This window comes from Miscanthus floridulus, chromosome 8 (assembly GCF_019320115.1).
Source record: "Miscanthus floridulus cultivar M001 chromosome 8, ASM1932011v1, whole genome shotgun sequence".
Lineage (NCBI taxonomy): Eukaryota > Viridiplantae > Streptophyta > Magnoliopsida > Poales > Poaceae > Miscanthus > Miscanthus floridulus.
In genome coordinates this window covers 78,912,400-78,924,943 of record NC_089587.1, presented here as the reverse complement: position 1 = coordinate 78,924,943, position 12,544 = coordinate 78,912,400, and the positions used below count along the sequence as shown (strand labels likewise).

General features: G+C 48.6%; 2 protein-coding genes across 2 annotated transcripts; one reads left to right on the top strand and one right to left on the bottom strand.

The window, feature by feature from the left end:
• Positions 1-7,185: 7,185 nt before the first annotated feature.
• On the top strand, positions 7,186-11,583 carry LOC136469450 (serine--glyoxylate aminotransferase-like). The gene is made up of 4 exons (XM_066467641.1): positions 7,186-7,308; positions 10,702-10,784; positions 10,872-11,082; positions 11,152-11,583. The coding sequence occupies exons 1-4, from the start codon at positions 7,186-7,188 to the stop codon at positions 11,287-11,289; spliced, it is 555 nt and encodes a 184-aa protein (XP_066323738.1). The 3' UTR covers positions 11,290-11,583.
• A 29-nt stretch (positions 11,584-11,612) lies between these two features.
• LOC136472695 (uncharacterized) lies at positions 11,613-12,361 on the bottom strand. The gene has a single exon (XM_066470397.1). The coding sequence runs from the start codon at positions 12,295-12,297 to the stop codon at positions 11,875-11,877; it is 423 nt and encodes a 140-aa protein (XP_066326494.1). The 5' UTR covers positions 12,298-12,361; the 3' UTR covers positions 11,613-11,874.
• Between the last annotated feature and the right edge of the window lie 183 nt (positions 12,362-12,544).

The following is a 12,544-nucleotide window of genomic DNA, read 5'->3' as shown; positions in this document are numbered from 1 at the left end:
GAATGTCTATGACATGGTAAGGACAAAAGTGTAGTGGACAGTTGGTTTCAGTTACCTTCAGGCACAATGAACCCATCATTTCTTTCAATGGCATCAGCAAGGATGAGGGCATCATGTATTGAGCCCTCCCAGCCAGCCAGTACATATGTGAACTTGAGGTCAAAGTCCACAACAACCATCACATTCTATGTGGGGTTTGATTTCATACCCCTGAAATCCCACTGCATGTGTCTAGACACCCTTGCCAACACATGGGTGCCATCAATGGCACCAATGCAGTCCTAAAAAATTATGTACGTGGGATAAGTGCATTGGTTGATACTTAGAGTGAGTTATGGTTTAACACTTAAAGTGACAGTTACCTGCATGTAAGGGTTCCATCTATGGCTTCCAAGGATCTTTGGATGAATGCTAGGTGTAGGAGGCTTAATCATTTTACTTCTAAGCTCACCAACAACATACAAAACTTTATGAAAAGTGCCTATGGACAGTCTCAATTGATCTCCTAAAGGCCTGGTGAACTACCATAAACCTTTGGTTGTGTCCAACAACATGAAGGAACATTGCTACTTGCTCCTCAATTGTGCACCCAGCCTTTTCAAGTACAAGACCCCTATCTCTAAAAAGGTTACAAAGAGCAAAAAAGGAGCTTTGGTCATCCTTATCATGGATAGGCATGTAACAGAACCGACCAATTATACGAAATTAAGTAAGAAAATCATCCACCGGAGCAGACGATTGAGCAAACTTAAGCCCGTATAACCTGGTAGTCCGTGAAATCATGAAGGATTTCAAACCAACTCGTGTCCCAGCCATGATCGTAATAAGTTTAGCGGTCACCAATCACATATTACATAAAAGTTTGCATACAGATACATCAGAGTTTAAATATAGTTATTACAAAACAAGTTCGAATAAAAAGTAGCGGAAGTCATTTGTTTAAAACCACACACACTCACACGGAGTTCAAATATAGTGCCAGCGAATGATCATCTCCAACAAAAGCATCAGATGAGACGTAAGGAATGACCATGCCCATGGTCCTAAGCATCACCCATCGCAGGATACAGGCAGTTGATACAGTAGCCATAGTACATCTGCCCATCTGCAACAAGTGGGAATAAAACCCTGAGTACGAGAAGGTACTCAGCCAGACTTACCCGACATAACCGAAAATAAATGACACCAAGGATTATGAAGGGCTTTATAGTAGGGTAGCTGACTCATTTGCAAAAGAAGCATTTTAGCATTTCAAGAACCTTTCTAAAAGCATTATTGCCAAGTTAATTATTATTAACCTGTCAACTAGGTTTGCACCTATACTAGAGTAAACATGTGATTAAGCAGACAATGATAACCAATGATCATTAAGCAACTTCCATACCGTCATATTCATTATAACTGTCCAAGTGTTCCATAACATTTACTACGATGAAGTCACTCAAGTCAAGTGCTCACTATCCAGGAGCGATGGCGATTCGAATCGATTCCTAACCAGCTGGTGATTTATTCCTTACACAAATCTCACTCACCCGCTAAAGTGAGATATTGATCACCGAGCCAACTTTCCAGGTATCTCGAGTTTGCCAGGAACCACATGTACCCGGGGGCCGACCGACTGCACTTTGGTCTTATCATCCCGCCCCCGTTTCCTACCACACCTGCTTCGGCACAGTGCGCTGCGGGCAATCTACTCGGCCCGAAAAATCTCCCAGCTTCGCGGTCGGAAGGTACTTTATCCGGCCAGCTAAATGTAAGGCATGCGTTCAACATGACTCGAGGCCCAACAACGGTCGGTCCTTAATCGACACAGACAGAAACACTACAGTTCAAAACTCTGCAAGTCTCCGTCCGGTCTCAACTTCATTTAACACTTAGTTATACCATGACTTCATAGTCATCCAAGCAGATCCAGGTAACCACCTATAGCTCGCAGGTGACAGGAAATCACCCGACTTCTACCGGTCTAAGCCAGCTAAGCATTGACTCGACTGCGGATACCAGGGTAACAAGGATATAGTATAACAAAGGTAAGCAAGGTATAATGCAGCAACGGTTGCAAACAACTCCTGAACGTAATGCATCAACTTAAAGTAAAGCATTTAATTAATTAATTGCAAACCAGGAGAAAAATGCTCCGGGGCTTGCCTCTCTCGAAGGAGCTCGGACGGTGATCGGGGCACTCCGGAAGTTCCTCAACGTCCTCCTCGTCGGCTTCTGGCACTTCCTGCTGCTGCGCCTCGAACTGCTCCTCGGGCTCCTCGGGTATGACGACTGGGTTCTCGGTCTGCGATCCTGTATGATGCAATGCGCGTAAGTGATTATGCAAACGGTGCATCGAAGGAGATGAATGCGATGGATATGTTTAATGCAAGGTAGTCAACATCATTCAAGAAACTATACTACAAGCACATGTCATCTACTGCATTCTCTTCTACTACTAATATGTTAAGTTAACATATCTTATGAAATGCTTCAAAGATACACCAAAGCTTTACAAATTTCTTAATCACACTTAAAGCAACACTTGCTTAAACCCTAATTAATAATAGGTTTGAATAGCAACATATATTTCTGATGCTCCTAAAAATCTGAGAAAATTACAGTAACATAATACTACTCTAAGTAGACTACCATAAAAATTTCATGGCATTTGGATAAGTAAACTATCCTACACAAAAATGACAAGCTATAGCATAAAAATGAGCATGAAATTACTTTGTACTATGAAAAGTGTCAAACAACAGAATTAGTATTTTTCCTAGGTTCTTAATAGCATATAATGACTGTACAAAAATTACCACATGCATGTTTTATACAAGGTTTGCTCTCTAGCAAAAATAACAAAAATCAGTTATAAAAGGAGCTTGAACTACACCTCTAAATTTTCCCACAGCACATGTATGAAACATATTTTTCCTAAGAAGTACATGACACAAGAAGATTAACAAACTTGGAATCGTATTTTTCTGAAGCCTATATATTTTTCTACATATTTTTCAAGTTATCAGCAATATTCAAGATTAAATAAAATCCTATAGAAAAGTATCCCAAAAATGACATGCAATAATTTTCCCTAGTAGATCTGGTGATAAGGAACCTAGCAAATTTTGTTTCAACAAATTTGGAGCAAATTTGACCATCCAAACATTTTTCAAACCATTTTTGGTTTCAAATAACAAATAATAAATAGAAATCAATTCATTTCAGAATGCTGGGCCGGCCCGAAGGAACAGCTGGCCCATGGCCATCACCGGCCTGCGCGGCCCAAGCGCGAGGGAGGGGGAAGTCGGCCTGGCTCGGGGCTCGGCCCACGGCCACTTGGCCTGGCCGGCCTGGCTGAGGCAGGGCCATGCCGGCGCTTGCGCTGGCACGGCGGCGCGGCTCGGCCACGAGGCCGGCGGCCATCTCCGGCCGAGGCAAGGCGGGCTAGCGGGCGCATGCGACGCGCGAGAAGATGGTGAGTGCGGTAGGGTAGCTAGGCGGGGCTGGAGAAGAGGAGGAAGGCGACTCCCATGGCGGCCGAGCACGGCGGCGCCATGGCCGTCGGTGGCGAGACTGAGGCGGCTCTACCTGAGCTCGGAAGGCGGCGCAAATGCGAGCACAGCTTGAAGGAGGGCGAGGCGGAGCTGCGGGCGCGGGATTGCCAGCCGAGGTGGGGAAGCCGCGGCGAATTCCGCCGGCGGGTGCGCGGCGCGGCGAGAGGCAGAGCTCGGGCTCGCGGCGAGGGCGGAGAAGGGAGGAAGTGCGGGCGCGAGTGAGCGAGCGCGCGGGCATCGGCAGGTCAAGGCGGGCGCGTGGGCGCGGTGCCAGGCCACGGCTGCCGCGCGGCGGGCGACGCCAGCATGCGGTCGCCACGCGGCGGACGCCTTCTGCCGCGGTCGGGACGCGGCGCGGCGAGCGGCAGGGGACGGCGCGGCGCGTGGAGGCAGGCCGAGCGCGGCGCGGTGCTGGGCCGGGGCGCGGTGGAAGCGCGAGGCGCGCGGGGGCTCTGCTGGGCCGGCTTGCGGGGCTGGGCCGGAAAGGAGGCGGCGGCCCGGAAAAAGGAAATGGAGATTTTCAATTTATTTTCAACAAATTTTTTTTTAAATGCCACCATTCAAACATTATTTTGAGCAAGAAAATGACCTCTTTTGAAAATGTACCAAAAATGAAAATTGCTTAGAATTAAATTCCCTACAATTTTGCTTTTATGACCAAAGTCCAATTCTATCTAGATTTTTAATTATAGAATAAAAGTTAAATTTTAACTCAAAACCCTAATTTTGGGGAAATATTTTTAAAGCAAAATTTGGCAATAATTCAAATGCAAACCTTGCTCCAAAAATTGTGCTAAACAATTCTAGATGATTTACAAGCCTAACCAACAATTTCTACTCAACTAGCAAGCAAGAATCAGAGCAAAACAACTCTAATAAGTGTATGCATCATTTTCTTTTCACAAACATGTTTCGTATGTTTCGAAGTAATGTTTCAGTTGTTATATGCAAGATTATGCGTGTATGAATAGGATGCTTGATGATGCACGATATGTATGATTAGAAATGCCTAAATGCAGGCATAACACCGGGGTGTTACAAGGCACTCTGCATCTGTGGAGTTGAAAATGGCTTGCAAGGTCTGCTTCCTATGTTGCTCAGCATCACTGCTAAGATGGTACAACAAAGGGTCTGGTTCTGGCCTGGACCTCCTAAGCCTAGTGACAACATAAGACACCATAACAACTACCAAGGCAGCAGCTTGATTGGCCATCAGCTCACGGTTTGGGCAAGATCCATCTACATGCATGAACATTCAAGACAAATAGAGTTCAATTGACCCTGGTTGGCCTCAACATGGATATGTAATCAGTCAACAAAAAAGTAGGCACGGCTGCATGATAGAACATGCCTCCCATGCAATGGACGTCATCATCGACCATAAGAATAGGTAAACAAATAGCATGAAATCATACTGAAGTCAGAACAAACGAATAGTTCAAGCCAAACCCTAAATCCAACATCGCATAACTAATCAACCGGCACCAACAGTTCAGATAAGCCACAAAGATAGGATCTTGTACAAATATATCGAAACCCTAGCATCACCCAAAGCAAATAGTATGGGGATTGGGGGTCGATTTCACCTCGGGGTGGTCGATGGAGGAGACGTGAAGCGCAAAACGAAGAAGAAGATGAGGCGATGAAGAAGAAGCAGATCCTGACGAAGAGGAAGCAGATCTGGTACACAGCACCACCACGCGCACCACCGGAACCGAGGAAGACGAAGGAAGAAGACGACCGCCTCCCGGAGTCCTAGCTAGGAAGACGGTGTGGCGCCGTGTCCGACTAGATTCGTGGTGGGGGAACGGAGAGGAAGCCCGCCGGGGAAGAACGTTGCCTCGCCAGACACCACACCTCAACACACCGTCGGTCTCTCACGGGATTTGGTGGACAAGCAAAGGAGAAGAAGGATGGGAGCTCGACGCCTAAGGGGCCGCCTATAAAGGCGGCGGATTTCACGGGAAGCGGGAGCACGCACGGAGGTTTCACACTTCCCGCGTGAGCCCGCCGCCGCCGCCGCCAGGAATCACCTCCAAATCGCCCGCGAGGAGCCGTACGCGGCCGAGCCTTAGAAAAACGGTGGGGGGGGGGAGCGTTTCCCTAGAGCCAGGCTGAGAGACGGCCCATAGACATCAAACACGCGCACTGCAGCTGGAGGGCGCATCCAGGCCGACGGGCCAACGCTCCAAACACGCCCTAAAGAACCACCGAGGACTTCTCCTGTGTAATAGCCAACGCAGCATGCGGTTGAACGGAGGGAGGACGGGCGGGGTATATGTCCTGTGCTGTGGACGCTGTGGTGGTGCATTTGATTTGATTTGCCACGAAGCACCAGCGTCGTGTCGTGCTGCATCGCTGAAGCCTGAAAGCCAGAAAACCCCAAACGCTACAGAATAGCCGCCAAGTCCAAGGTCCAAACCGGAAAAGCACGGGGCATAAAGCGCAGGCCACACCACCGCGCGCGCACAAGACACATGTGCCGTGCCCGTGCCGCTCCCCAAGTCGGCAGAGCCGCACCGAGCGGAAGGAGCCCGTCCAGATGGCAACCCCTCCCTCCCCTGCCGCTTTGCCCGCTGCGCGCGGTCCTCGTGCGCCCTGGACCCCGCGCCCCCACGGCCCCACCGCGGTGGTTGCCCGACCCGTGCCAAAACGACCCAACCCGCGCCCCCCAGGGCCCCACGCGGCAGCCGGCGCGCGCCGTGCCATCCTGGGGACTGGGGTTGGCGCTGGCCGCTCACCTGCTGGCCTGGCCTGGCCTGCTGCACGCCTCCGCTCCGTGGCAGGGTTGCCAGGGCAGCACTACTACTAGTAGGCAGCACGCGCGGGCGCTTTTCGCCTGGTTTTTCGTTTTCGCTGCAGGGGGCTGGGCGGGCGGGCGGGCGCGGCGCAGTTCCTGGTGGCTTGGACGGCGTCAAACTCTGACCGACCGGTTACATCACTGCTGCGCCACTGTGGCAGCGAAGCACGCTAGTACGGAGTGTCAGCGCGGAGTGGCATGCAGATGCAGCCAAAGCCAAGGCGAGGCGAGGCGGGCGGGTTGGCGTGACGTCCCCGCCTCCCCGGCTGTCTCGTAGTCGTGCCGCCGGTGCCGGTCGAGCGAGCAGGCGCAGAGCGGTGGCCGGTGGTGACGGCGGTTCGCGACGACAGGCGATGGCGCACAAAACAATGGCCCTGGTTATTCTCCAGTACGGAAGCAGAAGCAGAAGCAGAAGCAGCATGCATTCGTTTTTTCTGCACGGAGTAGGAGTAGCAGTGAGGCTGGCTCCCTCCGCCTGCGGCCTGCCACGGCACTCGCGCCGCGTGCCGACGAACAGCGGAACAGGGCAGGCGGTTGGGGTCTCGGTCCACGGTCTTCGCCTGCTGACTGGACTGCTCGTCATCCTCCGTCCCGCCCGCCCTTTTGCTTTCTCGTCCTTTCCCCCATCTCTTTTCGCGTGTTCCGAGGGCGAGGGCGCGCGGGCACGGCCACCCCCGGAGGCCGGAACACTCAACCCAGACGTCGGACAAGTCGACGCAATCATTGTGAAGCCCCAATCCGCAGCGCCGTTTGGCCGTTTCCATCCCAATCCCACCGGCCACCGCCACCACCACAAGTCCACAACACAAAGATTTCGGATTTTCTCGCAGCAGGACGCCGACGACCATGGACAATTGGGGTTGTCCTTGCCTCCTCTCCGTGTCGTGGTTGGCCAACACGGAGTCTGTGGCAGCCTGTAGGGATCGGAGGGAGAGGCCTGCAAAGGATCTCCGCCCTTTTTCTGTGTTTGTACGTCCATGGGTCCATGGGTGTTGAGCCGGTCCGCATGCCACATCTGGGAGAGCTTGCCGTCCATTAACTGCCGGGAGAATTCCTTATTTGACACTGGGAAAATGAGTCGTTCCTTTCTTGGCCCTGAAATTTTCTTCGTTCTCTATTTGACACTGACTTCAACTTTCGTTCCTAATTTGACACTGCCGTCAATTCCGTTAGCTAACGGTGTTAACTGACCGTTAAAAAGACGTTTTTGCCCCTAGAAAAAAAACGGCGAAGCAAATTTGAGAGGAAAAAAAACCTGCGCCCGCCTCTGATGCATGCGCCCAGCTACAAAAAAAAGGCGCAGGTTTTTTTTTCCTCTCAAATTTGCTTCGCCGCTTTTTTTTCTAGGGGCAAAAACGTCTTTTTAACGTCCAGTTAACACCGTTAGCTAACGGAATTGACGGCAGTGTCAAATTAGGAACGAAAGTTGAAGTGAGTGTCAAATAGGGAACGAAGAAAATTTCAGGGCCAAGAAAGGAACGACTCATTTTCCCAGTGTCAAATAAGGAATTCTCTCTGCCTGTCTGCCTCTGCTAGGTTGCCCGTAGGAGCAGCAGGGCTATTGGCCTATTGCATTGCGTTACTCCAACAAAGTTACGAGTACTGCGGCAGTACTCGGCAGTTGTGAGTCGATACAACTGGACGAGTCTAGAGTCTTTTTTCAGTTTATTAGGAGAAAAGAAATTGAGGGACTCACAGGTGATCTGATTTAGAACCACTGAATCAGGCTTATCTGTCGGTAGTAACTCGAGTCGTTCCCACTTAAGTTAGCTGTGTTTTCATAGTAGGATCCAAGTTTGTTTGTTTTTTTCCCCCAACACTCGTCGTTCCTTGGTTGTTCGGCTTCCAAGGCTGGCCCACATTTTCTCTAGCAAAGACAGACCAACCGGAGAGTCGTCAGACTCACCGTGGTACGGGCCGGATTAGAAGCCCAAACTGATGCTCCGGCAGTCTAGGCCCAGATTCATTCTTGAGAAATGAGCCCGCCCTGCTCGCGATCGCGAGATGCCGCCCATTATATTACTGGGCCAGAGAAGGCTCAAAGAGATCAGTGGATGGAAGAGACCTGCTCTGCTGTCTGCTCCGAGTTTGAAATATCCAAGTCTCGCAGAAGAATACCGAGCTGTATTCAGCGCGTACGGCGTACACATACGTATTTTGCTCGGCGTAGAGCAGACAACAAACAGCAAAGATGCTTCTAACCCCGTGCTCGTGCTCTCATCCGATCCCTCTTTACAACCCCATCACCCCCACCCGGCCTAGCTAGCTACCACGTCCCCAGCGTTTTTTTTCTTTTCAATTCCCTAATGATTTTCTCCCAGTCATGCTTGATTCATTTTGCCCGTTACATATACATTAGAAAATATATTCGTGGGATACAACAAATAAAACACATATACTCCTATATGGCGATATTATCACACCAACTCAACGAACTACCAACGAACCATCAGACAACCTCCATAACTTTCACTTTACAAAAAAAAAAAAAATCTTTCTGCAACTTTCCATTTTAAAAAAAAAGTTGCAAAGCTATACTTAACTTTGTGTATAACATTTTTTGCGGAACAAAATTTATCATAACTTTTTCAATGTATTTTTAGTAATTTTATAGACAACTTATCGTTTTTTCTATGTGATATTCGAAACCCAATTTTTGTTTATAGCCGCCAGCTGACAATCTTATCACAACAATATCTCATTATAAACTTTCTAGCTAAAATTTTATATAATATGTTTTTACAACATACCTTATACGCACAACTTTTGTTGTTCAATGTCTTTCAAAAAATTTATACACAAATTTTTACATAATTTGTTCATGATAAACTTCTCAACCCAGAGACCCTGTTCGTGATAACAATATCTCCCCAAACTGTATTTCCTTGCCCTGGTTGAAGGTAGTTATATCTTTGTCAGTTACAAATAATGTGGTAAATACTTGATAAGGTTTTTAAAATTAAAAATATCTCTGAGCTTCTAAAGTTTCCAGGGAAAATGTAGAGATATATTGGAATATGAAAATCGCAATTAAATATTTATAGCTCGTGCAAATATTTCTACAATATTCCAAAAATTAGGTTTACCTCTACGAAAATAGTAAAAATATCCAAAAAGATCTAGAAAATTATGAAAACATTATAAATGATGCGCAACTTGTTTTGAGAAATTTCTACAACATGAATGCTTTTAGGAATACTGTATGTTGCATCCATGCCGGTTGTATCTCTTTTTTTATCATCAATACATTTATTAAAATGTGCGGGAAATTTTTAGTTTTTTCTAGATATTTTCTTAATTTTCTAGAGCTAAACCTAATTTTTGAAAGCTTCTAGAGATATTTTCACGAGTTCTAAACATTTTATTCAGATTCATCATATCCTAATCTATCTCTAGAATGTTTATCAAAAATTTTAGAAACCTAGAGACATTTTCTGTGGTTTAAAAACCTCATCGATATTTATCTGTTTTTTTAACTAAAATGACAAAAACCGTTTTCAAAACCACTCAAACCAAGGCAGAGAGGTTATTTGAACGGGTTGAGAGTTCAACAGTAAGATGTTTCGAGGAAGAAAATCAGATCATGGCGATGGTCAGGAAGCTAAAAGTAAAAATGACTTTTTCTTCGAGACAAACCTTAAAAAGTCAAGTCATTGTAGACTGTAGTAGGCTATAGCATTTCTACCTACGGCAGGGCGGGTGAGAAGCCTAATAAATCGATCTCTCGAGTCACTGCGGCCCAAATTGATGCGTATTGAGCCGAGATATTTGTAAGACCGAAAGTGATGAGTGACTCGTGACTCCTGGTGTACAAACTCTGAAACATCACGGTCTCTTGGTCGTGGTCCTTGGCACAAGAAAGAAGAGGACTCAAGTGTATGCAGCGTGTATATTTGGCTTGATTGGAGCTGAGGCAGGCTGGCAGAGCAGACAAAGAGGCAACGTGGGATACTTCCAACCCCGTGCTCTTCACCTGATCCCTCGGTACAGCTCGCCCGCACTAGCTATCACCTCCCCCGTCAATTTTTCTATTTCAATTTCGCTCCCAATTCGTTGAATTTCATTTTTTCCGTTAGTGTGTGTATCCTCGCAAAAAAGTGTGTGTATAAAATTCATTTTCTTTTTGTGGGGGACGCTTCATTGCTTATATAGAGTCATTAGAATCAGACTGCATGCAGACAATGTTGCAAGAAGCTAGGGGAGGTAAACCAAATAAAATTTTGCGTAGAAGCCGGTGCATATTGAGCACAAAGAACTCTGATGGAAGTGAAGGCCGGCACCAGCTCATCGACGTCGTCAATGATTACAGTGACTTTTGAACGATGTTTTCCCTATGTTCTTCCATAACAAGGCTAACTCCAGCGAATCATTCCCTATGACCTCATCTTCGAGGAAGGGCTCGACAATGTCATCAAGAGGCACAACCGCCTTGGAACAGCCACGAGGTATGGTGGAGTTTCCTTGCATGCCCACCAGGTGCTCGACTCATGGCCATGGATCGGATTGATTCATTGCATGAATGTGAAATGCAGGTTCGCCGTGGAGGCCTGGGGGCTCAAGAACTGCTGCCAGAAGGAGGAGTGTTTCAGCGACACCGTCACTGCCGTCGTCGTGCCGCCATACATCGACAGCGCCGAGATCGTCAAGCACGCGTGGAAGCGGTACAACCTCAGCCTCGGCCTCGGCCTTAACAAGGTCGCCGGGAAGGTCTTCAGGATCGGCCATTTCGGCAACCTCAACGAGGTACGCACTATCCTAGCTGTGCACTGCAATTTGCAACATTGGCAAATAATTAATCAATCACTGTAACAGCTGCAACTGCTGGGATGCCTGAGCGGCGTGGAGATGGTGCTCAAGGACGTGGGGTACCCTGTGAAGCTCGGCAGCGGCGTGGCGGCCGCGGCGGCGTACCTGTTGAATTCCACGCCTCTCATCCCGTCCAGGATCTGAGAACAATGCAAGGGACAACAGCGCAAAGGCCGGCCGGCCGGCGATGACGAGCGGGCAGACAGACGAACAAACAAAATGTGCAGCTCCGCGCTCTGCTGCCTTGCAGAGCGGCTGGCTGACTGCAGTAGTAACGAACTATTGGAAATGCTCTCTGTATGTACAGTTAATTTCCACACTCTGCTGTTGCTACGGGGTATAATTTTGTGAACTACGGAGTACAGCTTTAATTAAACTTCAAATTATTCTCCGAATATATAGCCCTACCCAGATTTAACTGTGTTTGATCATAGTACTAATCAACTCTGCTTCTTGCCATCACGTAGTTTTGTCTTGAGTCTGAACTGAAATCAGGCCATACAACATGCCATTCTTACACACAAAAAGAATACTCTTACAAATTATTATATCTGCGCGTATTAAGTCTTTGCGTGATCATAGAACAAGCTGCACTTACTACATGGATAAGTCTTACAAATACTCTGTAACTCAATGTAAAAATGGTGGTAATGAATAGTACGAAACGCATCAAAATTTAGTATTGAACTGAAAACTCCAAGCAAGCACTGGCTGTTGCGCTGAAGAACTTCATGCAGCTTTGGCGAGCTGTCCGAGCTCCCTGTCGACGGCGACCTTGAGGAAGCTGCCTTCCTCGACGGCCATCTGCACGGGGAGGAAGCCCAGCCCGTTTGCCACGGCGAGCATCACCTCCTTCATCTCTGCCCGGAACTCGTGCATGTCCACCTTGCCGCTGCCGTCCCTGTCGAACCGCGCGAAGAGGCTGCGGTACAGCCCAGCGAGCTCGTCGGGCGCCACCACGGCGTCGTCCACGCCGAAGTGCTTCTCCAGCACGCGCAGGCTCATGAGCTCCCCGGCCATCTCGGCGTAGGTGAGCAGGCCGTCGTGGTCGGCGTCCAGCGCCGCGAACCGGCCGTCCACCGAGGAGTTGAAGGCGCCCTCGTCCTCCACGAAGCTCCGCACCGTGCTCCCGTCTAGGATCTCTACGCTCATTTTCGGATTCTCTCGGTGTTCTTGGGATGTGTTGGTGTAAGAGTTTTGCTCTGCTCTGGGCTTTGGTTGGTGAGATGGTATCGTCCTGGTTTTTTATAGGGTCGCGAGCGGGTCTGCCTGGAAGGCGCGTTTGGGCCGACGGTTTTTGCTGACGGGTTGGGTTGGGTTGGGTTGGGCCAGTGGGATTTGACGCCGGTAAGATGCTGTGGGCGCGAGTTGTCCCCGCTGGGCGATTGCTGTTTTTGTG

Coding starts and splice junctions, on each gene's coding strand:
- LOC136469450 (XM_066467641.1), top strand. CDS start 7,186: ATGGACAATTGGGGTTGTCCTTGCCTCCTCTCCGTGTCGTGGTTGGCC. Junction 7,309..10,701: donor TCCGCCCTTTTTCTGTGTTT/GTACGTCCATGG, acceptor GGCTAACTCCAG/CGAATCATTCCCTATGACCT. Junction 11,083..11,151: donor ATTTCGGCAACCTCAACGAG/GTACGCACTATC, acceptor TCACTGTAACAG/CTGCAACTGCTGGGATGCCT.
- LOC136472695 (XM_066470397.1), bottom strand. CDS start 12,297: ATGAGCGTAGAGATCCTAGACGGGAGCACGGTGCGGAGCTTCGTGGAG.